Here is a 26,547-nt window from a genome sequence, read left to right on the forward strand (position 1 = left end):
GCCTTCGAAGCAATACGACGCGCAGCAACACAGATTTGACCCCCGGGTCTGCGATTAGAAACCTCTGGGTATTAAGCACGTTATAAATAACCAATTATAATTATAGCAGACAATATTTGCTATTTGATTTGATAAGAATCTAATTTCAACATCAGAATGAGGATCTATTAAGCTACCTGGAACTTTGTGCAGTGTTCCTACTTGTGAGCTGACATCAACAAATGAAGTAACTTTTAACTTTCAGCATGGCGATGTGTATCAAGTGAGAGCTCAGTTCCTAAGGCTAAACAGCAAGTAGGCTGAGACGTTTATACAATTACCAGAGATTAAGAGCCACATACCCAATGAATGAAGGTCTACAAGCAAAAGCACGATGACCATCAACACGAACCCGATGACAAAGTGTGAAGGTCAATCTGGTTAACGGTTCTCCCAATACCTGCACATCTTACTCTATATTGCTCTTGATATCTTGGTCAAGCTACATTTAATGATGTGCTGAAGTTGCTGACTCATGCTGGTTATATATGAACTCACCTCTTTCCTTAATTCATATGTTCTTTCTTTGTCTCTTTGTAGGGAGGCTCTGGAATACTATTTGGAACAGGTTGTGTTCTGCTATTGTCTGCAGCTTCTCCTCATACCGACTGAATGCAAAGCTGGATGGCTTACAGATATAGGAATCAAAGGGGAACAGGCCGCTTGACCTAGTGATGATCCTCATATACTGATTAATGTGCCAAACATTAACTATCAATTCTAATGCCATCTAATCTAATAATATTAATAGTTGTGATGTTTCATACAGTGCTACTATTACTGTGAGTCCAGTTTAATACTGTTTGCTAACCGATGTTACTTTTTGCTGTCATTATTACCCATAAACTGGTGTACTCATTTTATCAACCAGGTGGTATTGCATTCTGGATATCGAACCCATGATGCATGGCGTTATCCTGTTACCCGGGTGAGTGTGTTGAACTTGAGCTATGCACAAGGCTAGATATTATTCACAAACCCTCAGGATTAAAATCTGGAAGATCACCCCAGATGGTTAGAAAATATCGGAGTGTGTGGGATCGTTTGCTGTAAACATCTTGAAGACAAGTGGATCAAGCTACATTGAGCGTGACACAAGCACAGAATGTGAGGTGCCACATCCTCCTCCCTCATTTGTGATTCCTCTGTCTCAATTGTTTTGCTTGTTTAACCTATTACATAATAAGGGTGTTAATATAGTGTTGCCATTTAGCAGAATTTGCAGCATCTGCAGATCTTTCCAAGTAGCAAAACCTAACAATGCACCTTGCTATGTTATTTCTCAGTAGATCTCTGATGGTAGCATGTGCAGGCTTTGGACCTCTGTTCCCTGTGTATATAGCTCTATATCTATTCCTTGTTCTGCTGACTTAATTCCTAGTTCCTTGCTGGATGTTTGGGATTACAAGAATGTTTCATGATTGCTACCCACACTTATATGGAGTTATATAATGCACGTATAGCGTAAACATAGTTGTGTATATTCAATAGTCTGTAACACCGCTTACTTATGGGCTTCTGAAAGTAACATAATTCCAGTTAAGTGATGCATTGGAAAGGGTGAAATGTACTTTCTATCAATGCCAGATAGATAAGGAAGGCCGTGGGAAGGCACTCACAAAGTTAATTTAAAAAGGTACGTTGGTCCCCCTAAATTATGTTAATTATCTGCCACCTCATATGCTACCTCATTTGCCAAAGACATAGAAACAGACTGATCTACTAGTAGCGAGTGCTGTATAAAGAAATGGACCCTGAACTCTGGATTGGAGCAAACAGCATGTAGTGTTATGAAATAAAAGTACCTCAGCAGTGGTTTAGTAATTACGTTGTGAGTTGTGCAGCTAGGAATAATACCTTGTAAACCCTGCATTCCCACTTTACCAAAGTGCATGATTTTGGCCACTCCCTTTTTTGGGCTTCATCAATTGACCCAATTGTGTGAATTTGATATGGATAGTCTTGGGAGGATACCTCAGAGGCAAAGTGCTTGCCTTGGAAACAAGACAACACGGAGCAACACAGGTTCGATCCCCGGTTCCACACTTAGAAACCTCTGGGTATTAAATGCGTTATAAATAACCTATCATATGATCCTGTGTCTTTATCTTTAAAACAAAATGACACTCAGCAAATAGTGAGATGCAGGCACAAGTGCCATATCAATGCCAAAGAAGTCCCCATACAAAAAGAACATTATCCCAGCCACCCTTCAGTTAATCTTATCCAAACTAGACACGTTGAACTGTGAACAACACAATAGTGCCTAGGGTGAAGACAGGCGGCTAACAGGTCTCGTCCCTTACCTCCCACAAAGATTTCCAATAGAGTCAAGTGCTCACTGGATCTCTAATATGCTCCCATACAGGGTCAAATTCCACGGCAGGTTTACATTTAATATTACAGTCCCTTGTTAGGTTGGATGGCACAATAAAAGAAGATGTTTAGAAAAATTGAGGCTCCCCATCATGAGCTGAAGGGAATGATTTGTGAAATCTGGTGGAAGAGCTGCATTTAGTTTCCAAAGCTGCACCAATAGCAACGAGTGTGCATACGGCAAAAGGGAAAAAAATGATCAATTAGAAGCTCTAAGGAAAAAGGGAACATACAGAAAATAAATATAAGAAGCTTGTGCAAATTCCTTAGTAACCTGGATATTGCGGCCAATTAATGGTAATTCCAGGGGAGCAGGCCAAGGAAATCACTAAGGGCAAGGAGAAGGAGCTAACTAAGAAAAAAAAAAGACTGGTTCTAAGAAATCTAATGTGGGATCATCGTTGGCACTCAAAAATGGAAAGTCGCAATCCATCCTGCCAATTTTAATACGTGAACCAGTGGAAGAACACATAAAAACTCTAGAAAAATGATATCTTTCTTCCAGCCCACAGCCAGTCAGAAGGAAAAATGTGGTTGTACTACATCAAGGAAGGTAATCAACATTCACACGGATGGAATTGACATGAATGGCCCATGATGGAATTGCTAAAAAATCAAACATTGGTAAATTATGTTCACACTTCCAAAACTCTGCATTCAAAACCTTATCCAATGTGCTTGAATGGGTATTTAGAGTTCAATGTGATCTAACACTCCATTGTTCCACTTTATTTAGACTATTTGCAATGATACCAGCTTTGAGAGTTTTTCAATCTAGTGATGCGACTGAAGTGGAATTGTTAAGGAAAGAATGACTGGACTTGGTGGCAGCTCATATGATCTCTAAAATTATTTTTAATTTAATAATGAAGAATGCCACCACATTTTTATCTTTGGGCTTTGACATTTAACCTTTTACGCCTTCAATGTTGGCAAAAAAAGATGCAGTGGCACGTGGGACTTAAAACAGTGTGATCATGGGAAGGAGGTGGGGTGTAAAAGGCAAGTGCTGAAAGAAAATATAGTTTGTGTTGTTGGATGGAATGGATTAAGAAATGTACAGTGGGAGGAGACCAAAGAATTTGGGCACAATTTAACAGAGTACTGTAAGTGGATACCTGCTACCTCTAAAACAGATACATTTGTTTGCCAAATAAATATTTAACACTGAGAAATGTAAAATCTTATGTTGGAATTTCAGAGGATTCAATAGCTTACTACAGCTCAATTATTCCCACTTGGGGTTCTGTAACAAAAGAATGGCACTCAGATTTGTGAGTCTATTCTGGTGGTAAGCCTTTGAGTGGGACCAGCAACAATCACGGTTGATTATTGTTTATTGGGTTACGGTAAAAGTGGGTTGCTGGAAGCACTGTCTTCTCTTTTGTTAGAGTGCTATACAGAAACCTCCTCAAATTGGACAGTTATTGGCAGTGATCTAATTGTTGGTGTCCAGATACTCTGAGGGTATAGGAAGGCAGATTAAGAATGTTATGTTATGTTAAAAGACTTTTATACTGTGCATATCCCCACCGTAGGGGTCTTAAAGCACTGAAACCTGGTACGAAAGGTCGAAATGTGACCCCACTCCAGAGGCATAGCCAGGATTGTCTAACACGTGGGGTCTGAAGCTAATGTAGTGGGGCCCAGTGCAGTGACATTAACATCTGTAAATGCACACAAATGGCGCTGCTGAGTGGGCATTTCAAGATTTTGGGTGGGCCTTGCCCGCGCAGACCCTACCCTGTATACGCCTCTGCCCCACCCAGGCTGTAAACCAGATTGAGGGGTGAAAAAGAAACAGGGGAAACAAGTAAGCAGGGAATGGCAAAGGGGGAGAAAGACTGAGAACAAAACAGGCATGGATGACAACAATAGGGAAAGATAGCATATGGTTGAGTGATAATGATCACAGGGATGTATGTATAGAAGTATGTGCTTAGACCAAAAAGGTCACAAAAAGAATAAAAAGGTCCTTGTTGTAAACATTGGATTATTTTACCACTCAGCAATGCAATGTGTTGTTGATATTTAAATCAATTATGGTTGTGTGATAGCCTTGAGATGTGCTCAAGAGTTCCTGTGAGATGTGGGGCTTACAAAACAGGTATTCGGAATGAGTTCCCTTATGAGGGCTACTCAAGGGCCCTGGTAATACTGAGCCCGCTTACAGAGGTGTCAGAGCTAAGAGTTGGCTGTGCGCTGAATTAAAGTTTGGAGAGACAAAAGGCAATAAGACAAAGAATCTACCCACCCTCATCTAACAATGATAACTAGGTATGTATCCCCTTTTCTAAGCTCCAGTGTCAAAAGTGAAGTCATGTGCTTTTATATTGAGATTGTGTGGTAGGCTTGTGAGCAGCTTGAATGATAGAAAGGTTCTCTTCAGAAAGCTCAACATGACAGACTGCCCGTATTTCAGGAACCACACCACCAAGTAGAACTATCATTGGGAGAGACGCAATATTAGACAGTGGTTCTGATTAAGCAGATTCAGTAGATCCAGCAGACATATTTTCTGATGAAACAAAAGGCTCACCAGAACTGAAAACCAGAACATGGCCAGCCGCCAAGGGGCAAGGAAAGGTAGAATGCAATTGGTTACCCTTTTGCGTTTTAATAAAACTCAATATATTAGAGGTAGAGGAGGAAACACCAATGCAGACAGGTTCAAAGACATCTCCAAGTGATTTGGGGCCTATACATCCCGAGGTATACATTGAAAGTTTCTTGTTGTCATATGTTGTAAATAAATAGATTGTCATGGAGTACACAGCTCTGAAGGTCTGATCTAGGGCATCAATGTGCAATTCCCTCTTGTGGTTCACCGTTGCCATGCAATTGAGTCCACAGTCGAATTCTACAATCCGGGAATGAGAACTGCTTGCAGCCATATTCTGCTCTGTATCTCTGTACTGCACATTCACAAATCTGTACCTCCAGTAGTATTAGTGGGTAAGACTTGGTGCCTCATTCTTTGTTCACTTATAACATGATACTGCATTGTCGGTTCAAATGCAAACTGTTTTGTTCATGATGTTTTGATGGAAGGCTATGAAAGTCAAGAAAATTGCCATTAAATGAAAATATTTCCTACGCTGGAAGGATACCAAAGATCGAATACCTCCAGGTGATCTAGAGTCGCTCCCCATCCCAAAGATGAGTCTGCTGTAATGGGAACCTGAGGGACAGGCTTCGAAAAGTGAGCTGTCACTAGGTTGACTGGGTTAGGCCACCAAGCCAGTTTGCCTCATCGTGGATGGAATTGGAACTAAGGGACTGAGGAGCTGATGCTTGAGACCATTCCTGTCTCAATGCTACCTGGGTTCTTCTCATTTTGAGCCTCGCTAAAAAAGGTACTGCAAGGACACAGGAAGCCATTAGCCTTAACAGCCTCTGAAACCACAAGGCGGTCATGTAGGCACAATATAGGAAAAAGAAGAAAGTGTGATGCAGGTTTAATATACTATCTGTCATAACGAAGAGCCTGCCAATCATTATATTCCAATGAAACTCTGTATAACTCAGGTCCTGGGAGACAATCATGGATGGTTTCGATCAGTTTGCTGAAAGGCCTAGGCAATAAAGCAGCTGAAGCAAGATTGAGGTGGAGGCTGATTAAGATGTGACAGTGGGGCCTCAGGAACCAATTGTCCAAATATGGACATAGATGATTCCAGAACCTCATGAGCTACGTAATGCATGCCAAGAAGAGGAAGGTTCATCCTCATAGACCTGAACATGTATGTCATTTATCTGCAATTTTGCAGAGAAGGCCTCTTCAGAGGATTGCGGCGGTTGAGGGGATCATACTGGAAAAAGGTTTTGTGTCTATGAATCAATGGACGCCACTTGCTACTAAATCCCTCCTAACCACAGATGCACATACTTTAAAGGGGACGACATGGGATTAGATACTGTAGATGGGAACGACATTTTGGTATGTGTTGACCACTCCACCCTAGGCCCAATGGAATCTCTGCCCAAAGATGCACCAGGCACAGCTCTAGGTCTGGTATCAACAAGTATACATTCTGAAGAGCTAGACGAAATAGCCACCACCAATATGTCTTATGGTGGGTCACCATTTTGAAAGCCGAAATGAAGTACTTTGCAGCATTAACTAGGGTTGGGGGCTTGCGCAGTTGACTTCAAACCTTTTGGTTGAACCCTTTGAGGATTCCAAGAATGTAGGGGTTTTCCTCTGAGTTTTTAGCCCCATTGATGGGATCTTCGGCAATTATGGTCTTCGGGCAAACTTCCAGTGTTTTAGGATCCTCAGCGTAGCCAGAAATCTATTTTGACCCTTTGCAAAAAACAAAAAAAAAGAACAAAAAGGGTGTGTTGAGGGGTCGAGCCTGGGTGAGATTTATGGAGTGCTGGCACCTATACACAATTATTCACAATTTGAAGGGAAACATTGAGGCGTGGGCAAAGTACTTTCTTGTTAGATTACTTTTTTGGCTAACAGCAAGTGTTTATATTACTGGGCTCCTTGCAGATCAGGGATTCTTCTGGGAGCGGCCATGCTAAATGCTAGCGCTAAATGCTAGCTGTCTTTGTCTTGGCCGTTATGCTGCGTTTTGTTAAACAAAATACAGTAAGGAAGGATACTGACCTCCGGAACTATTTAGGTAAACGGGAATTGACATCAGAAATAAGGAGATCTGTGCGCAGGCCTGCTTGCGCCAAAGTAGGTCTCAGACATCATAGCTGAGGCTTGACAATTAAAACATTGACAGACATTATGTGAATTTGGATAAGTATTAGACGTGTAAACATACATAAGTGAGATAAGAGAAGCTTCTGGACAACAAAGGATAACACATAAATGATAGCACGCGCGCAGTGGAGCTGCAAAGGCTCTACAAGGCTCTACAAGGGAAACGTCTTAAGGAAAGAAGTCGGAGTCAGAAGTCTGACCATTATCCATGCTTTGCTTACACGAGTGCTGGCGGAATGGAGCTGGGATGTAATTATCACGTAAAACTGGCTATAAACATCGATGAATTATGCAAGCTGTTGCCGAAGAGCAGACAGTTTGTCCCCATACGGCAGTCGCTGAAACCACCATGTCAGCAGCATGAAGAGAGTAAGAGCGACATAAAATGAGCCTTATTTCACCATACAACTTCACAAAGAGCATTCGGAAATCCTGTGACAAACCGATAAAAGAACCGGAAGTCCGATATGTTAAGAAATAAGACCTTCCGAGACATTTTTAATGTGATGAAGGTACTTTCCATTTACCAGCATGATCTCCCTTTCCCTGTCACGCTCTGATCAATACGTTATCTTACATTGATAACAACATTAAGTCGATTCATGGCAATATTGTGATTCCCTGGGATAAAAAGCCTGCTTCTTTTTGTTCTGTCCTTCTCCCCGACGGATCTGGTTTGAGTTCCTTCTCTTTTTCGGGAGGAGGTCTCACTGCTTCTGTCCCATCTTAAAACCACGTTCCTGTTGGATACCATCCCGGTGAAACATTCTTAAATTCGATTTGGAAGCAATAACCGGTCAGATTATTCTCTTAATGCCTCTCTTGGTGAGGTATGGCTTCCTACACTGTTTACATCTGGTGCATTGGTGCCTCGTCTAAAGAAAACATGCTCTGGACCCTTTTGCCGCTAAACCCATTGATTGTTGTTGTGGGCCTTCTTCTCCTTGGAGGCACCTGCACCCTCCACCCGGGTCAGGCATGGGTTTTGTGCTGGTACCTGCCCTGGATGACCTCCGCAGGGCCTCTGATGTCAACCGTGTCAGAGCCTTCAAAGCCTTGGTCATGTTCGACTTATCGGCAACCTTTGGCACTGTTGACCACATCATTCCTCTAGATAGGCTTGCATTGGCAGGTGCTTGGGATTGTACTTTCCTGGCTTATATGCTTTCTAACTGTACATATGTGGTAGCCTCTGTGGGTATGAAGACGCCTGCGCACACCATCAATACAAGTAAGTTTATTTTCCACCAGGTAAGTGTCATACAGGTAAATCCAGAGGGCAGTAACACTGGCAGATCCACCCCAGCCAGCTTCCAGGTCTAACTGACACTTTACAGAACTTTTACAACAGTTGCACAGCCAGCATTCCATGTGACATCACCACATTCCACTCACCTACCCCTACATCCAGAACCCAGGCTACAACAGAATACGTAGTCAGTGACCTTGACGTCTTTTTACTAGCCCGCTTTTCCCCTGCTCTGCTGAGCCCCGGGGTATTTCTGCTGTCCCCCTCCATGTTAACATGTACCTCTCTTCTTTGATCCAACTAACCAGTGACGATTCTGATGGTCCCTTCTATACCATGATGACGCTCAGATCCTTTTCTGGTTGGATCTGGGCACTTTGTAGAGTGTAGACTTGCCATACAGCAATGCCTTGCGTGTTTTTTTAATAATGTTTAAACTATTCATGTGTGCAAGTAACTGAACAGTCACCTAATTTCTAATTACTATTTGCATGCAATGTAATGCTCTATTATTGCCATATTTGCACAGCCTATGTTCTTCCAAAGGGCCTTCCACCCAAGAGAACTTCAAAGCCATAGTAATAGTAGTAGGCGCTATACAAATATCAAATAATATAGCATACAGCAGTTAATGGCTCATGATTGGTTAATCAGTGGCCGAAGCTCAACACTTACAAGGCCGAGGTGTGGATTTCTAGGGGTGGCATGAAGCTATTGGTCTCTCACTCGTACAACCACCCCCCGCCCCCGCCCCACGAGATGGATCATGCATTGATCGCTGCCTCCTCATTTTACAATTTGAGCAACCACTTTCATAGCTTCTGCATCTTAAGGTGGTAACGAGTAATTGTTTTACGCAATGAAGTTCCTTTAAAAAATACTTTTCATTCTGCCTCTGGTTCTCAGAGCCTGACCTGTCTCAGCTTTAGCATCTTCCTGGGTGGATTATGGGACTGCCCTGTGTGACTTTGTGGTGTGTCATCTCCGGCTTATTCAGAGTGTGTCTGCTTGATGGACTCTTAAGACAAATGTGTTCACCGTTGTCAAGTCTTCAGTGGTTGCAACTGCACCCGAGGGTCTTGTTTCACTGCCTGTTCATAGCCTTTCCGGCCATCCTCTACATTGGCCCTTTCTTTTAGACTCTCTTGGCCTCATTACGAGTCAGGCGTTAAGGGGTTAACTTAACGCCTGATTCCGAGGTCCCTTTTCGCCATGGTGAGTTTAACGCCTGCTTTTTTCAGGCATTAAAATCCATGGCGCTAAGGGACCATGGTGCTAATTACGCCACCGTAATTTACGGTGGCGTAATTAGCGCCTTCCCCACTCCCATTATGCCCTATGGGGCAAAAAATGGAATGGGGAAGGGTAAATGGGAAATGGGGATTTACCGCCCCACTCACCTTGGAATGGGGCGGTAAATCCGCCATCCACCATGGTGTAAACGTAGTTTACACCATGGTGGTAAGAGTACGACCCAGGCGGTAACTTACCGCCTGGGTCGTAATGAGGCCCTCACTATTCTTGTTTATTCTCCTGGGCACTCTCTCTTGCTTCTAAAGACTTGCATATTATTTGAATATAAAAATCAGTGCATTGTTATGCAAATTAATATTCTGGCATGAAATTATGAAATATTGTTACGCAAGTTTAAAAAGCTACATTTTGAACTTCACAAACTGTGATTTCTCCCTAAATTCAAGTTTTAGTACATTATATTCTGCACATCTCCCGCACAACTCACACCTAAAACAGAAACTCTGCACAGTCCTAGACAAAGGCTCAGAGGCTCATATTGCAAGCTAGGCCTCATTATATATGAATGGTGAGGTCATGGGATAACCTGCAATATTTGCCAAATACCATTGGTTTCATCACCCTCCCCATGATATGTTACGAGGGATATATCGCACGCTGCATTTTAAAGAAATATCTCCAGTAACACATACAGCCCTACAGGTTGGATTATTTCACACAGATGAAGAAGGTAATTGCAACTGTTTCTCTTAAATAAAGCTGCCAAAGTTTTAAATGGGGATTTGGGAGGACGGTGAAAATATTGACCTCCTTCACCATGAAATTCTGAAAATGGTCATTGTAAAGACTGGAGGGGGGTATCTATATTTCTGCACACTATATAGTTTGGGTAGAGGCACAGAGTACCCCAGCCAAGGTTGTCTAATGTTAGCAATGAGCGCCCAACCGAGGCTGAGACTGAAGGGATCTGATCCAGGCAGGTTCATAGGTACAGTGAATCCACAAGCCCCCACAAAGGAATGCCCACACACAACAGACACTATGTTATGGGCTAACACAGTACTTTAATATAAAAGTAGGTTTAGGTAAATATATACATCAACAAATAACACACTTTCTACGTACGCAACAATATCCTAATAATGGCAAATATTTACACCTATATGTGGTACCACAATATACTTAGATTCAGGTAGAATGCACCAACTACTGACAGTTATTAAAAAGCATAAGAACTACTAAGCAATGTGTAACTTCAGAGATATTACTCTAGAAAGGCAAGTTAGATTAGGAACATTGGCAGAATGCTTTCTCTATGATAGACAATGCAATGCTGTGTGAGGATCCCCCACCTGGGCAACCTGTAAAGAAAAGGTAAGGTGCACTTTATCTTGTATATTAAAGCTCAGTCCAAATATGTTCAATAATAGTCTTTCCACTACCCCAAGGTACCTGAGAAGTCACAGGAGAACAGGATCCAAAACAAGTCTGGGACCCCGTGATGAATCCTCAGGATGGAAGGTGCTCTTCCTTGGTGTCAAAAAGAAGGGAATCAAGCAGTATCAGAAAGGCTGCACTTTCAGTCTTCACAGTGGTCTCCGTTGGTGGATCATTACTCTGGCTGTGAATGTCCCATGAAGGTGAAACCTACTGTGACCCCTGATAAGGCTTGTCTGAAGAAGATTCAACCCTTGGTAACTTTGGATGAAATTCGATGGCGACGGGAGCAGTGGCAGAAGTAGGTGCATTTTACCAACTTTTGGTTCTTTGGTGCTGCTGCAACACGGACCTCAGGATAGCTTCCGGTGGCCTGGACATGACCGCTTCACTGGACTGCATCTCGCACCAAGTTTGGGCACTCAGGACATCTTCTTCAGATTTTGGTGGAGGGAAACCCACCGGCAGACACTTGACTGCAGGCAGTGGCCCTGGACCTTCTCCGGCATGGACAAGTGGACAGATATCATGGCAGGGATGTCCCATGAGGGGTCCTTCAGTTATATGGAAGTTTTACAGCTCTGGGTGTCAAGCAGCCTTATGTCTGTTTACTCCATCTTCTTGGTGATACTCAGCAACCTGACCACTCCTCCGGACCCTGGGTGACACATATGCACTTCTTTTCTTAAAGATGTACAGGAACTCCTCCTCTGGACCCAGATCCTTTCTCCAGATGGCAGGCACACAGGACTGACTTCCTGAACACTTCAGGTGAAGAGCAGCAGTTGCACAATGTTCCCTCATAGCTACGGGTAGAGGTTGCCTATCCAGATCTCTCTGGTTCAGTCCTTGAATCAGCAAACCAGCCTTTGGATTTGATGGAGAGACTTCTTCATCCAGCTGAATTCCAAGATGCAAGCTTAAGATGACTTCAGCTTCTGCTTCAGGTTTCTTGTTCCAGATTGTGACTTCAGTTTCAACTTCAAACTTCTGACAAGGAGGTGAGTGTGAAACCCCTGTTATGCAAAACACTCCCCATGCACTTAGGCTGAGCCAGGCACAGCCAGCCAATCACCCACAAGTGCATTCATGCAGGCAGAACCTAATCAGGCTCACAGGCATTCAGGTATACCAGAAACCACACACCCACCTCACAGGATGTGGATTGGGGGCAAACACTCCAGTCTTTCAGTGCACCACACTGCATTCATTCCAGTTTCAGTCTGTGCTGGCTCAGACATTGTGTCACACAACCAAAACAAGACACCCACAACACAGAATGCAAATTGACTTCTCATACCATTCAGGTAGGCTCCACCGCAAGAGTGTACCCACAACAATCAGCCCCTGGGAAGTCTCCAGCCAGTCTGGCAGGAGGCAATCCCTGAGACATATGTCGTCCTTCCACCAAACAACCATTTAGGGGAAGGGAACAGAGCCACAACTTCTCAGGACTTTGAGAAACAAGGGGTTACGGCAAAGGATACCAAGAGGCAACCAGATTCCTATGGCATGGCCAAGGTATCCCAAACATGGAGGATACCTAGAGTCACTGACACATCTGCATTTATCTACCATCAGCCCTACCCTGCTCTGTGGTCAACACACACGTGCCGAAAAACATACATTAGGGGTACAACGGTGTACCTCTACCCATGAGTGCTCTAAGGGTATTCCATGGGTACTGTTCACCAAAAGGTAACAATAAAGAGCTGCACTGCCAGGGGTCCAAACTGTACTCCTGTGTATAAGATTACACATAAAACACCAACAAAGAAGTGGTAGGACAAGGACGAGGAGGCCTTGTCCCTCCAACAGCATTTCCAGCATCATAGTTGTAAAATAGAACCTTTTGTGAAATAACAAAATGTACAATAGTAGTATAAAGCACTACTGTATACTAGCCAATTCCAGCATCAAACTGAGGGTGGAAATTAATTGAAACCAAGATCTAACATATGATATTGCTGGAATACAACACGTGGTATTCCAGTAAATCCATTGCCATTATCACTAGGGCAGTGGTAGTCATGTAATTGGGTGGTGCTCAGGAATACAGACAGCAATAATGGCATTTACCTCTGGTTGTGTTCATGCTAAAGCACACAACTCGCAGTGTGGCACAAAATGAGGGCTGTGAATTAAAAAAGAAGGATTCTTGTGGCAAGCTGAGGAATTATAAGGGTGCTCCATCATGTGCCACCGTTTCTATAATTATTTGGCTTTTAAATAAGAATTTACTTTTTTTAAATTAAAACTCAACTGTACACTGACTGTTTCATCAACGAAGGAGCAAATTAATCATTCACAGTGGAATCTGCAAGTCAGGAAGGAGGCTACTATTCTAATGCCAAAGAGAAAATGAATCCATCCTCGCTGCACAGTAGTCTCCAGGATAATGTGAGCCTGTATATGCCAAATTATGCTCTAGGTATAATGGTTTATGGTCATAAAACCGAAAAAATTAATCTAAAAAAAACCTTTTTTTTTAATGACGTTTTTTATTCGAAATGGGGGGTTCCCCCCCAAGCCCCCTTTTTTAATTATTGTTAGTCGAGATTTTTTTTTTGAGATTTTGACTGACCACCAGGTATAATAGATCCAGAAGTCACATTTGACACATTTTTCACAACCTAATAAATATTACCCATACTACACAAATATCATCTATTTCTGCTCTGTTACTGGCCCATAGTGTTATGTTCACTCCCTGCAGCGGATCGAACCATCAGACAATCTGAGGGCAATCTGAAGGCAAGGCGAGCTGGTGTAGCCCGGAAAGTCTTGCAGAGCCCACAGATCCTTCCATACTTTCACACACACTCGCACTCTCTGCTGTCCCCACCCTCATTAAACACAGTGCTCTCCGGCAGGCCCACGTACATGAACTGCAGTGCTGTATGTACTGGCATCCTCCGTCAGGTCCTCAAACTCCCTGCTCCGCCCCGATGCCTCCTCCTCACAGGCCCAGTCAGATGAAAGAAGGTGCTGCTCTCCAAGAGAGCTAGAGCCATTTCTTTGAATCTTTCCAGGCGGATCATATTTACAAACAGGACGTACGGCTCAGAAAATTCCCCTCAACCGCCCAGGCAGAATCACCTTCAATTGCACTAGCTATTGTATTTGGCCATTTGAAACAGATTATGATATCTTAATAGACCTGGGCCAAGGGCTGTAGAGCAAGTTATGGGCCTCTAGACCGTGTTACACTTCTTTGCTTTCTCAGATCTTCCTGGCACATAACTTGCAGTATGGCCCTTGTGCTGGGTCTTTATAGCTATATTAGCACATGTATGCCATTGCAGACCGCTTCCCAGACAATCAGAAATGCTCAGAATTCTGAATATAATCTTTGCTATAGACCTCATTCCAGACATTCTGACTTCAGCAGCAGCCTGGCAAGCAGCCCAGAAACAGTTGTCTTCAGCTGTGTGATGGCAGAGGGTGGTATGCAAGACCTTGGCATGAGTTATAATCGCTCCAAGCCCACTGTTAGTGCAGTCTTTCTGACAATTCTTTGCAACCACGCTGACAGATGTATGTACTAAGAAGCCATATTTGTATATAGCCTATATTCTTTCAAGGCGTGACAAAATTGCTCCAAAGCGCCCACTATTGGAATGCACCTGGCATTATGGGCCCATCAATCTTATAACATGCCCTTAGAAAGCTGGAGCATGTATTCCGGTCTTCAGTGCCCATAATGTCTGGTAGGGCTCTCAGTTCGGTTCTGTAAAGCTGCATAAGCACACCGAAGTATTAACAGAACAGGGTACAGGAAATCAGAATGTGGTCTATGACAACCGATACAGACTGCACCCTGAGCATTATGCGCCCTCTAGTGTTAACTATCTGCCCTAAATTCCTCCGCTTTGCCTGTTTTTACTCTTCGATTGTAAACTAATTGGTCTCATTAGTGCTAATGTTGTGGGCAGTCTCCTGCATGCAAATCACACGTCCTATAGAATTACCTTCACAACCTTAAGTAAAGAATAAAAAGGGGATAAATCACCTTACCCTTTGGTTTTCCTATCCGTTTTGTAAAAAATAGAAATGTTGCCTGCACATTACACTTTCCGTGTGGCATTTAGAATATATTCCTATGTAATCCTCCTGCTTTTAGCAGGTGCTAAATGGTAACAGATTCCACAGGAATCCATTTGTTTTGTGCCTGCATGAAAATCTCATGCAGGTGCACAAGGAATTGCACTTTGGACAAGGAGGAGGAAAGCACATTGGAAAGGTTAAAGGGACTGCATGTCACTTCTCTTTGTTCAAAGGGGATTAAAACAGGCCGGCCAAATCGGTCAATCAAGGCGTAAAAGCATTGCACCTTGCTTTTATGTTTGTTTACCTATCCTCCGTTACACAATTACCTCCTTAATCACCTTTCCATTTAAAAAGTGTAAGACAAAACTGCTCAAAGAAACTATTGATATGCTATCCCAAGAACAAGTAACATTCACCTGGAAAAGCAGAGAGGATGGGTGATCAATGAAAGCCTACTCGCTGTGATCTACTCTAATTGCATTACTCTTAGCTTGGACCCCCAATGTCAGCACTTGCGTGCTTGTGAGTCCGCTCCATGCATTTCCCAACCTTTACATAGAGCAGTGTAAAGGTAAAAAGCACGAAAAGCCATAATTGCATGAATTATTTGCTTTTACTCTTCGTTTTGTAAAACATGAAAATGCTGCCTGCAAATTACACTTTGCCGATGGCATTTACAATGGATTGTTCTGGAATCCACTTGATTTTAGCAGGTGTTAAAAACAAGTAGGTTCTATACATTCCTCCTATGCCTGCATGGATATCTCATGCAGGCTTAAATGTATGAGCCCTTTGAAGTTGGAAGAGACATTCATGGCAGTAGCGTTAATTCCATGTTGTGCTCCTACTCTGCCTCCAAATGGTTAGAACATGCCCTGGAGTGCAAAAGTTAGACGGGCATGGCTTAGGTCTTGCTTTCACAGCTTCTGTTTGCACTCTGTGGCTAAAACAATGAAACTCTTAGCAACATTGACATTTTAGTTCCTAAGAAATAGCAACAATAGAAGGGAGAGTTTTGGGAAGTATTTTGAGGTAAGGGTGGTCCCTTTGTCTTTCCTGAGATTCCGTGGAGAAGAGTGTGTCAATATGGTCCTGGTCACCGTACAAGGGAATGCCCTCCCCGGTGCCTTCTCTGGCAATGAGTGCTCCAAACCCAAAGGGTTATGGCTCTGTCGGAATTTTAATGGTGCTTCTAATTCTCGAAGAACGTTAGCCCATGATTATGGAGAAGATGGACTGGTCTCCGTATCAAGCATCTCCTTGTTTCTGGTGTCACCTCTGTCCTTCTTCCAGCAAAGGTAAGCTACTACATGGGCTTCAGCCTGAAACCACTCTAGTCCTGGTGCCAGGGTGCAGAGGTCTTTGTGAGAGCAGGATACCAAGGTCCTCACTAACACCAGGCACAGGATCTTGACATCCTGTCCAAGTTAAGACATTGACTTGCCTGGGCTCTTTTGAGTGTTCCAGCTCAAGCCTTCTTCTGGCTCAGGGGTAAAAGGTCACCACAGATAAAAGTCATCTTGCTTTGCAAAGACCAGGATCCACATCCGACATTCAGAGATGGGCATGGGTCTCAAATGAACTGACTGCCCTGCAACCAATCCTTCCCAGCATAGTTGTGATTTTTTACATTTCATTGGGGAAGTCTATGACGCCAAGTATGTGAAGTAACTCACTTCAGGGTGCACAAATGTAAGAGACAAGGGTAAGTGGCGAGGAAGGAGATGCATGGAAGGAGGGAGGTAAGGGTTAAAACACTCACAACACAAAAACAGTTAAACAGTCTAGACTAACGTAGTGTTGCAGTTAGTGTAGCGCTTTGAATTCCCTGTGGTTAAGGAATGGAAATGTCTTTTGTCTGAGCACAGAGGTTAGGAGCCTGGTGAGAGGGAAAGGGAGCCAGTATAGGCAAAGGCCACCTGGCAGCACACCAAAACCTTTCCTTATATGTGTGTTTGTTATATCTTCTTCCAAAGGAACTTTTAGGACTGACTTGTGTTATAATAACGGACCTGAAAGAACAACGCATTTGCAAAACTGAATGTGTGTTTGGTTTTCTAAACGTACACTCCCTAACCAAGAACTACAATACTATCTACCTGATTGGCTGCTTTCCATGATGACCATTAAGCGCCCACCAATTCTTCGAGTTTGCTGTAGTGACCTATGTTCTCTCGGACTCGCAGATTCCATATCAGAAATTGCACACCTGCACCAAAGCATCCACTGCCCTCATTAAGCCTTGGGCCTCCACTAACTGCTCCCTGTAACGGATGACAGTCCATAAGGGACTATTCATTAAGCTGGTTTGGGGCATCTCAGCTTCAACCCATGAATCACTCAGAGTATGATCAGGAAATGATACCGAAGCATTCATTCTATTGATCAAGTAATAATTGGATTGAGACTCACGCATTCTCCTGTATCACCTCCTCCCCGGCCGCCGCTATCTTCTTGTAGCAGTAGATCATTTCCACGACCAGCCAGATGGTCAGGACCACAATTAGCACGTACATCATGATCTCCGACACAATGGAGGCTGCGTCTCTGTTTGCTAGTTTAGAAAAAAACAGCACATTAACCTCGACAGCACATCACCCTGCACATAATCAACAGTCACCTGGTGAGGTCTACAATTGCATCATGACAGCACGACGCTAAACAAGACCACTGTGACTCCCATCACATTACATTCATGCAACAAATAATTTCAGCCAAGAACCTCAGCTGATCTGAGTTGGTCACAAGAGATACTGAGGCAGAAATAATAAAATGCCATTTTATAGCAAACAATGAGCACATAAATTGAGGTTAATTTATGTTCAATTTCTTTTTTTTTGGCCATACTGCTAAATGGGTTCCTCCAACTGGATATACTCAGCAATCAATATTCAACACCTTATCCTAAGGCCTGCAGAAAAGCATCGGTACCCCAAGAAATGTTAATGCCTTCCTTCCAGCACTTTCATGATAAAACTACTAGGTGAGTTAGCCCGGCTTACTCTCATCTCTGACTATGCTCACTCAGCTCTTGTGACCACAGGTGTGCCAACTGTTCGAATGACTGCCCTTTCCTGATCTGAATCTTCTCCTCTAGCTCTTCGCTTTTCTCAGGAAGCGCTGAATGCTTTTCCACTAGCGCGCAACAAATCAACAATAAGAACAAATCCAGGCTGATGATCCTTCATGGGCAGCATCTTGAGAGTGAGGCAGCTGGCAATCCACCACTTGCCTCACCTGATCTGGAGATGTCTGTGGGGACTTGGTAGAAGCGCAGCCACGACCTAGCGTTGGAAGGCTGGGCTCGGCAGGAACCTGGCAATGTTATGATCTTCGACACGGAGAGGAAATACCCGAAAGCAGGGGGGTATGCTTAGAGTGCTCCAGGCTCTAGAATTAGCGGTAGAATTGAGGGCCTCAATATTACTGTGCATGAGAGCAAGTGTCTTGCACTACATTCGAGACTTTCTGTGCAAGGAGCTACAATAGATAAGGTCCCAACCTGGACTGCCTAGATGAGCGTTTTAGCCAGGCTGGCTCATAGCACCTTTGATTCAGCAAAACTGACAATGTTCTTTCGGTCAGCGAGGTGGTACAACTGTAACCTTCTTAAAAAAATGTTTGCTGAAAGCCTTGGTTGCTTCACTGCAGTGGATGAGAGGCGGAAGGGCCGTGACTAGGACGTGGAGCTTGATTGTATTTATTTATTTATTTTGTTGCTTATATAGCGTGCCAAGCCCAAGGGCATCTGGGCGCTTGCTTGCATAAAAGAATCTTATAGTTGTTGCACAGGTTTGATTGATTGATTGATTGATTGATTGTTTATTTATATAGCGCCTATACACAAAGGTTACAGGCATACAGACATATTTACATTTATTTTACAATTTATGCAATTTTATATATTTTCACATTTTATAATATACACATTTGTGTAGGCTGATTAAAGTACATGCGTTGGAACTGTTTGTACTTCAGAAATACAGTTTATTTGTGAAGAGGTGAGTTTTGAGCTGTTTATGGAAAATCCAAAAGGATCCCTGGGCTCTAATATGGCGTTCCAGAGTTTGCAGGCCATAGTGGGGAAGCTGCAGCCCCCTGCTTTTTGTAGCTTGAATTTGGGGGTGACAAGGCGGTGCTTGTAGGCTGCTCTTGTGGGTCTGGTGGATTGAGGTTTTGAAATGATGTTTGCCAGGTAGGCCGGGGCTACCCGGTGAAGACATTTGTGAGTCAGCCTGAGAGTTTTAAACCAAATCCGTTCTTGGATGGTAAAGTTTCAGTCTATTTTCTGAGATGTGTGCTGACCTGGGAATGTTCAGCGCTGCTGTGATGGCATTGTTTTGAAGGATCTGGAGTGTATGTATGTTGTAAGTAGAGGTGCCGGTGTTGAAGGCGTTGCAGTAGTCTAAACGGATAATTTTGGATAACCCAAATATGAGTAATTCTTCTACTAAAGCAGCAGTGAAAATAGCTTTCAAGGAGTGGTCGTTGGTCAGACTGGTGTATATTTGCGCATAAAAGGCCTGATTCACAAAGCCCTTTTAAACAGGATTTTTACATTGGAAAACGCTCTGAAAATCAGAGCCCAAGTGTCTTATCCTTGGAATATTTGCCACATAAAGAACCTGTGGGATTTGAGACTTATTTGGAAGATGTTCAACCTTTTTTACTTTCAAATATGTAAGTAGGAGTGGAGTTACTGCCTATAGCAACCTTCCCGTCTTCTTGGAATTATTTTAATTGTCTGTTCAGTTGACCTCTCTACGTGTCAATTAGAACAGCCTGCCTAAGGCCCGCTCTAAAACTATTAGGAGTTAGAAGCACCTCATCGACACAGAAAATATATGTAATATTTTTGTGACCCTTTGCCCAAATTGGGCCCGGCTGGGCAAGGCTACATGCTTGTCCCCTATGGGAAATCTAGAAACAAAGACACACACCCCAGAGTGTATGCCTAAAATACTTTATTTAGTGTTTATGTAGTGTGTACGTAACGTTACTGCTTTGGTGGACTCTCCTGGACTGATCCATCCAGCCCAGCAAGGGGAAAGATGGAATGTTGAAGGATCAATGGAAACGAAAGAACAATAAAGAACAGACCTCCCCTGCCCCAAAGTGGGCTGTATAGAGGATAAGAAAATAGAGAAGAAAGAAAAGAAGAAAGGCAGAGAGGAATGAACAGTCAGCTGTCTGGTAAGCATTGCACTTGAGCAGTCCCCCAGGGCCTAATCATTACTGTGAGCCCATGCTGCATGCCCAGGGCATCCCAGGTACCCATGGTGCAGTGATGCTTGTCGGCCTGCTCGGAGTCCAGACTGGACAGGCTCATCAATAAAGGCCTGGACTGTATGGGCGGGGCAGTCTGCCTCGAAGACTGAGGAGACACCAAGTCCGGGCCAGGTTAATGGGGCGGACAACCCGGCCATGTGCCCGGACAGTTCGCCCTGTGGCAAGTTGGGGGGGGGGGTAGAAGATAAGTCCTCCCGGGCTGCATATGCCAGGGCGGGCCAGGAGGTGAAGATGAAGGAGGGGGCAGACGCCCTCCCTACCCTGGTCCACCGGAGTGGGCCAGGAGAAGAAAAGCCAATATCCGCTTATGAGATGTCCCAGGCCGTTCTGTCATCATGGCCCGGGTGGAGACAAGGCCTGGGCTGCTTTTTCATTGCGGCCTGGGTGAAGATAACACCTGGGTGAAGACAAGTCCCAGACTGCCAGGATGCGGGTGACAATGTGGCCCTCCAGCACACCACCTGGAGCCCAGGTGAGTATGGGGAACACCCCCTGCATCACTCCGATAGAACAGAGTGGGGGCGGGGCAGCGAGGCCATAACCAGTGCCACGGGTGCAGTGGTTGTTGACGGCAGTGTCCCCATAGCAACAGGTACACCACCTGAAGAATGAAAGGCACTGGGGTGCAGCATTGATTGTGGCCAGTGCCCCAATCACAGGGCCGCCCAAGAAGGTGAAAATGTGCCACTGGCTTCGGCATTGATCATGGTAGGTCCTACAGGGCATGGGGACCCTAAAAAAGCTGAACATGGACTGCTGGCTGTGCACAAGGGGCTCACAGTGAGCTTGGGTGGCCCGACATGCTGGACGGGGCCACCCAAGAACAACAGTCTGGGGACATCCTCCTATAGACAGATCCCACAGGTACTGAAAGTCGGTGGCTGACTGTAGCTAAGGAAGGGTAGGCTGATGGGGCAGATTTCTTTAGGACGCAAATGAGAGGAACCTAGAAGTAGGATTAGTGTAAGGTAAGGACTCAGGGTGTCGCCCATGTCCTGTTAATTAGTGATATTATATGCAGGTGCACAGCCTCTCCCTATCCAGCTGGCCTGGGGGTGTGGGAGTGGTTGGTTCTTGTGGCTCTGTCCCTGGCCTAGAGTGAGGTAAAGTGCAATACAAGTGGCAGCCTCAATCGTTCATCACCAAGCATCAGTTAGGAGAGACTCCTGTCTATAGACTGCAAGAGAAAGGACGGCCAAGGAGAATCAAGACCTTGCACCAGAACCACTGGGGGTGAGGTTGAGCTGAACTGGCAGTAGCAGAAGAGGAATCAGCCAAGGGGTCAATAACTAGACAGCAGGGACTCTGTCCTGATAAGCCCAAAATGGAAGACCGCAAAGGACTGTTTGCTGTGCTCTGCTGCTCGCTGTCTACACGCCTGGGCTTCGTCTTTCAGCTTTCAGCTTTCAACTCCTGTTATACTTGGGCTGCTTTCCGTGCCTGGAGCAAGTCTTTACGAGTGACACCGCTCCTTGCCTGACTCTCAGCAGAATCAGGTGACCTGTGGACTCTGCTCTCCGCCCCCTGGCCGTGCAACGCCCTTTTTTCTGCCTCTATTTAGTCGCGGCCCTCCAGCGCACCCGCGCTGTGCACCGCGAAGCACTGCAAAGGACTGTTTGCTGTGCTGTGCTGCTCGCTGTCTACACGCCTGGACTTCGTCTTTCAGCTTTCAGCTTTCAACTCCTGTTATACTTGGGCTGCTTTCCGTGCCTGGAGGAAGTCTTTACGAGTGGCACCGCTCCTTGCCTGACTCTCAGCAGAATCAGGTGACTGTGCATTCTTCCTGCATCCGTCTCAGAGTCTCAAGACGCAAGGCTTAAGGACTGTGTGCCGAGGGGACTATGTGCGGTGGGTTTTGTAACTCGAATATTACCCGATATACTTATCTATCTTTTATTGTATATTTTTCCCAAAAAGGTGACCTGTGGACTCTGCTCTCCGCCCCCTGGCCGTGGACGCTCTTTTTTCTGCCTCTATTTAGTCGTGGCCCTCCAGCGCACCCGCACTGCGCACCGCAAAGCACTGCAAAGGACTGTTTGCTGTTCGCGGTGCGCGGCGCGTGGTGTCTGGATCTCCGTGCGTTTTTGTGGACATTGTGTGTCTAGCTTGGGTTGAGGTGTGATTCCTTGACCACCGAGGCTATTGGGGGGTTCATAGGGTATTTTTGCCTGCTGCTTATTCTGGTTGTTGCCTTATTTTTCTGAGTCCACTTGATTCAGGCTTAGTTCCGGATGGATTCCACCTTTAGCACCCTTAGGAATGGAAAATGCCTGAAAGAGTCAGTAAAAACACCTCTGATTATGAAGCCACTTAAACCAAAAACGGTGGTTATTCCTCCCTCAGAAGTTAGCCAACAAGCCCCTCCTTCGAGCTCCACACATGTTGCTGTCCTTCAAAATTCTACAATGAACCCTGATTCGCAGATCCTTGAGCCTCTGCCCAATAGTTTACAATTGCCTGAGCTAGCGTTGGCTGAAAAAGTAAAACAGCTAATGATGAAGACCTCAATGCAGAGGTCTTTTCAGGAGAGATTGGTAAAGCTCCGCTTCCCATTTCTGATACCTCAATGCTTGCTCCTGGCATAATTGCTGCCCTAGAAAGACATATTAGTCTGTCTTTGGGGCCTTCCACCCCAGCTGGAGCCTCATGTGGGACGCGCGAACAGGTTCATTTTCATACCATTCCTCTTCCCAATCCAGTTACCTCTCACATAAATGTCCAGACTCATTGTGCACCTAGCAATTTAGTTAGCTAACCCACAAGTGAGCTCCTATTACATAGGAAACTACAATTTGAAGAACCTTCCATTCATGACTCTACATTCAAACAGTTACCACAGGAATTTAATACTGTGCCACTTTATCCGCAATCTTCAATTTCTCCTATTCCAATCGATGGGAATTCTTCCCATCTCGTGGAACAGGAACTTCACTCTTTCCCAGTTCTTACCCGAATTCTAAACCTATTAGATAAAGGTCATGAATTCACACATGTACTTTTAAAAGATCTGAAAGATTCGATGCTTTCCAATTCACTTCAACTTGCTAAGATCGAGGGATTTATGTTGGCTCAAGAAGTCTGCCACAAATTTCATGCAACCTGTCCTGAATGGATGGCCGAAATTGTAAGAAGGAGTCTGCCTGTGTCCACCTCAATGCAAGCTTCTATATCTCAAACCACTCAAACGATTGATGCCCCCCTATTGTTGAACGGCATGCCTACTTCATTTACAAATGCAGTTGTTAAACCCGAAGTAATGGCACACTCACACTCTATCTCTCCTCCAATACAACATGATAGAATTCTACAAATCGAACAAATCATGTATAACTCCAAATTATTTAATTTGGAAATGCTTGAATCTTTGAGTATTTCTCCGCCGATTACCACGGCTGCCTCCGCTCCTGATAGTCCGTCTGCTCTCACAAACTTATTGGACTTGGCTGACTCACACGAGATCTCCCAAGGTATTGAGGGGCCTAATCACATGTATCATCCTTCTCGTAAAATGAAAAAAGCGTATCAGAGAGCGGTAAAACGCAAAAACAAGGCAAAACAGAATAAGAACTGCTTAGCTACCAACACGAATGCAGCCTCCTCCTTCCAAAAGTCAGCCTCAAATTGTGTAACAATAAATGCTTCTTTGAACACTTCACATATTGGAAATTAAGATCTTCAGCTGAATTCTAGTCAATTAACTGAAGAGAGTCAAATTGCACTGCAACTGAAATCCTCCAAAAAACGCAAAAAGGTAAGAAGAAAGGCTCCTGTACCTCCCTTCTTCCACCAATTTCGGAAAATACTTTTGAAGATCAAGGTGCATTGCGTGCGTCCTTTTGTGATGCAGGCACTCTGCCACCTGCTGCCATGAGTTAGGCAAATTTGAATACGTTCTTTCTTCCTATGGAGAACAAAAGAACAACTTGCTACGCAGGCATAAGTAATCTTAAGAAAGTTGTTGTTGCTACTGATGCCTCGAACTCGACTTTAGTTCAAGCAATAATTCATCAATCTTTGCCTGGCGCCGCACTGTTAGATGCGCAGGGGTCTCCTCTGCAAAACCGCGAAATGCGCGCTTCCACGTCTGACGTATCTGAACAAAGGCCTAATTTGCCTAGACTGGAGCCCGAAGTACCTCTTGCTCAGGCTGGGAACATAATAACTCCCTTAAGTTCTGGCTCAATGCTGGCGACAGTAACCCAGGGGGAAAGACAGGATGTCTCTGTGCAGCCTGCTGCAATTCGTTCTTCTGCATCTCCTTCAATAATAATTAACAGCAGTGTTGCTTCCTTTAATGACATCCCTGAGGAAACTCAAACATTAATTGGATGGTCGAGCAATCCCCAAATTAATGGTATGGCATCCATCAATCGCACTTTCCTGATGACCACTCTTTACACAATCCGTCCTTGCGTAATTTAATCTCACAAGATATGGATTGGATAAAGTTGCCTTTGATCAATAACAATTGGATGCTCTGCAAAGTATTATCGCCCATTATTGCGAAACTTATTTGGGAGCATAAAACCGACTTTCTTTTTCTGGGACTCGAATTACAAGCTTTCCCCTCCATTGAAAAGGCCATGCAATTTTTGGAATTTATACCCCCTGTGTTGATAAAACAAAATAATACCACAAAGGATGCCTTAACTGATCCATCAGAGAATGCAAAAATGTTAGCACAACTCGCTTCTCTAACTTTAGCTCTGAATGGTTTAATGGGGGTACTACCTAAATTAAATTCTCCTGTTCAGGCAACTGCTTCAGTCTCTATTCCTCCTACAAAGTCTTAATGTAAAAACCTCATCATCCAATCTTGGAACTGTTGTGGCTTTAATAATCTTTTAACATGGTTCTCAAATATCGACATAGCAAGCCTACCATCGATTTTCTTTTTACAAGAGACCATGTGTGTCCATAACTTTCAATTAGATGTCTTTACTGCCATTCACAATGCAGCCTCACAACCTCTAGTTGGTCGCCCAATAGGTGGAATTAGTATTTTACTTAACAATGATCATAGATTTGTAATAAATCACAGTGTTTCTACTCAACTGTTTCTATTGTTAGATGTCACCATAAACATTGTTGAGCCAAGGGGAGTGGTGTTGATATCACTCTATTGGAATTCTCATACTCTGCCTATTGTCGATGCCATGAACTTATTAAACGATTCTATTATGGATACTCTATACACACAACCACCGGCAGAGCTAGTGATTGGTGGTGATTTCAATGCATATTTATATGCATCTCCTAATGCTGCTCTACCTACTTAATCCTCCTACCATTTTAAAACTGCTTCTGCAAATGGCCTGAGATGGATTAATTTCTTTTCCAATTGGGATCTATGTATAAGCAAAACATCTTGTTCAAAGTCTCCTTTCACTTGGCATAGGGGGAATGCTTTTTCGACCATTGATTACATAATTACCTCAAAATACCTCTCCGGACTTTTATCTATGATTAAGCCTTGTTTTTCTCCGTTTGGAGATCATGCCATCTTAGAGGGCACTCTGTTGATACAGACAGAATCCTTTGATAGGGTCCAAGTGCTAGCCTTGGCCCACTCTGACAGACCGTTTCTTTCTATTTGTTGGAATATGTACACTTGTCAACGTCTGACATTTTTAGTCAATCGAGACTGGTGGCCTGATTCCTATACGGCTGAGAAACACTCTCAGGTCATTCTCTCTTGGAACATCCACATGATACAGCATCATTTTAAGGCTTTAGCTGACTCCTCGCTGAGCCAGCATAAGACTTATCAACCGTCCAACATCTTACCAACTATCCTTGCTAAATTAAAAAAGGAAAAAAAATCTGAATTACGTATGGGGAGGAGGAACTTTGGTATCATGAATTGGAACAGTTGGCTGATAGCCAAAAAGGCTATTCAAAGAAAATATAAAAACAAGTTAAAAGCGGCTCGTTCAGCGTTTTATCTTATTGGTAATCAGAATATGGTCCGCTTAATTTGTACGCGCAACATTCGGGATATTTGGAAAATTCTGAGGGGGTCACATAATTCTTCACAGCCTCTTTTGGAATCTGCAATAGATGGTACCTCCTGGTTTAGATTCTTTGAACAAAAATACCTACTTCCAGAGAGATTTAATCAAGTGAACAT

The 26,547-nt window shown here is 43.9% G+C and overlaps 1 protein-coding gene across 1 annotated transcript in view; it reads right to left on the reverse strand.

The window, feature by feature from the left end:
* SCN1B (sodium voltage-gated channel beta subunit 1) overlaps positions 1–26,547 on the reverse strand; it is a 609,798-nt gene that overhangs the window by 167,203 nt on the left and 416,048 nt on the right. Inside the window, exon 4 of the mRNA XM_069604933.1 lies at positions 17,541–17,682. Coding sequence (XP_069461034.1) covers positions 17,541–17,682 — 142 coding nt within the window. The remainder of the gene's footprint in view (positions 1–17,540; positions 17,683–26,547) is intronic.

The sequence above is a fragment of the Ambystoma mexicanum genome, chromosome 1p, assembly GCF_040938575.1.
Source record: "Ambystoma mexicanum isolate Mex_15411 chromosome 1p, UKY_AmexF1_1, whole genome shotgun sequence".
Lineage (NCBI taxonomy): Eukaryota > Metazoa > Chordata > Amphibia > Caudata > Ambystomatidae > Ambystoma > Ambystoma mexicanum.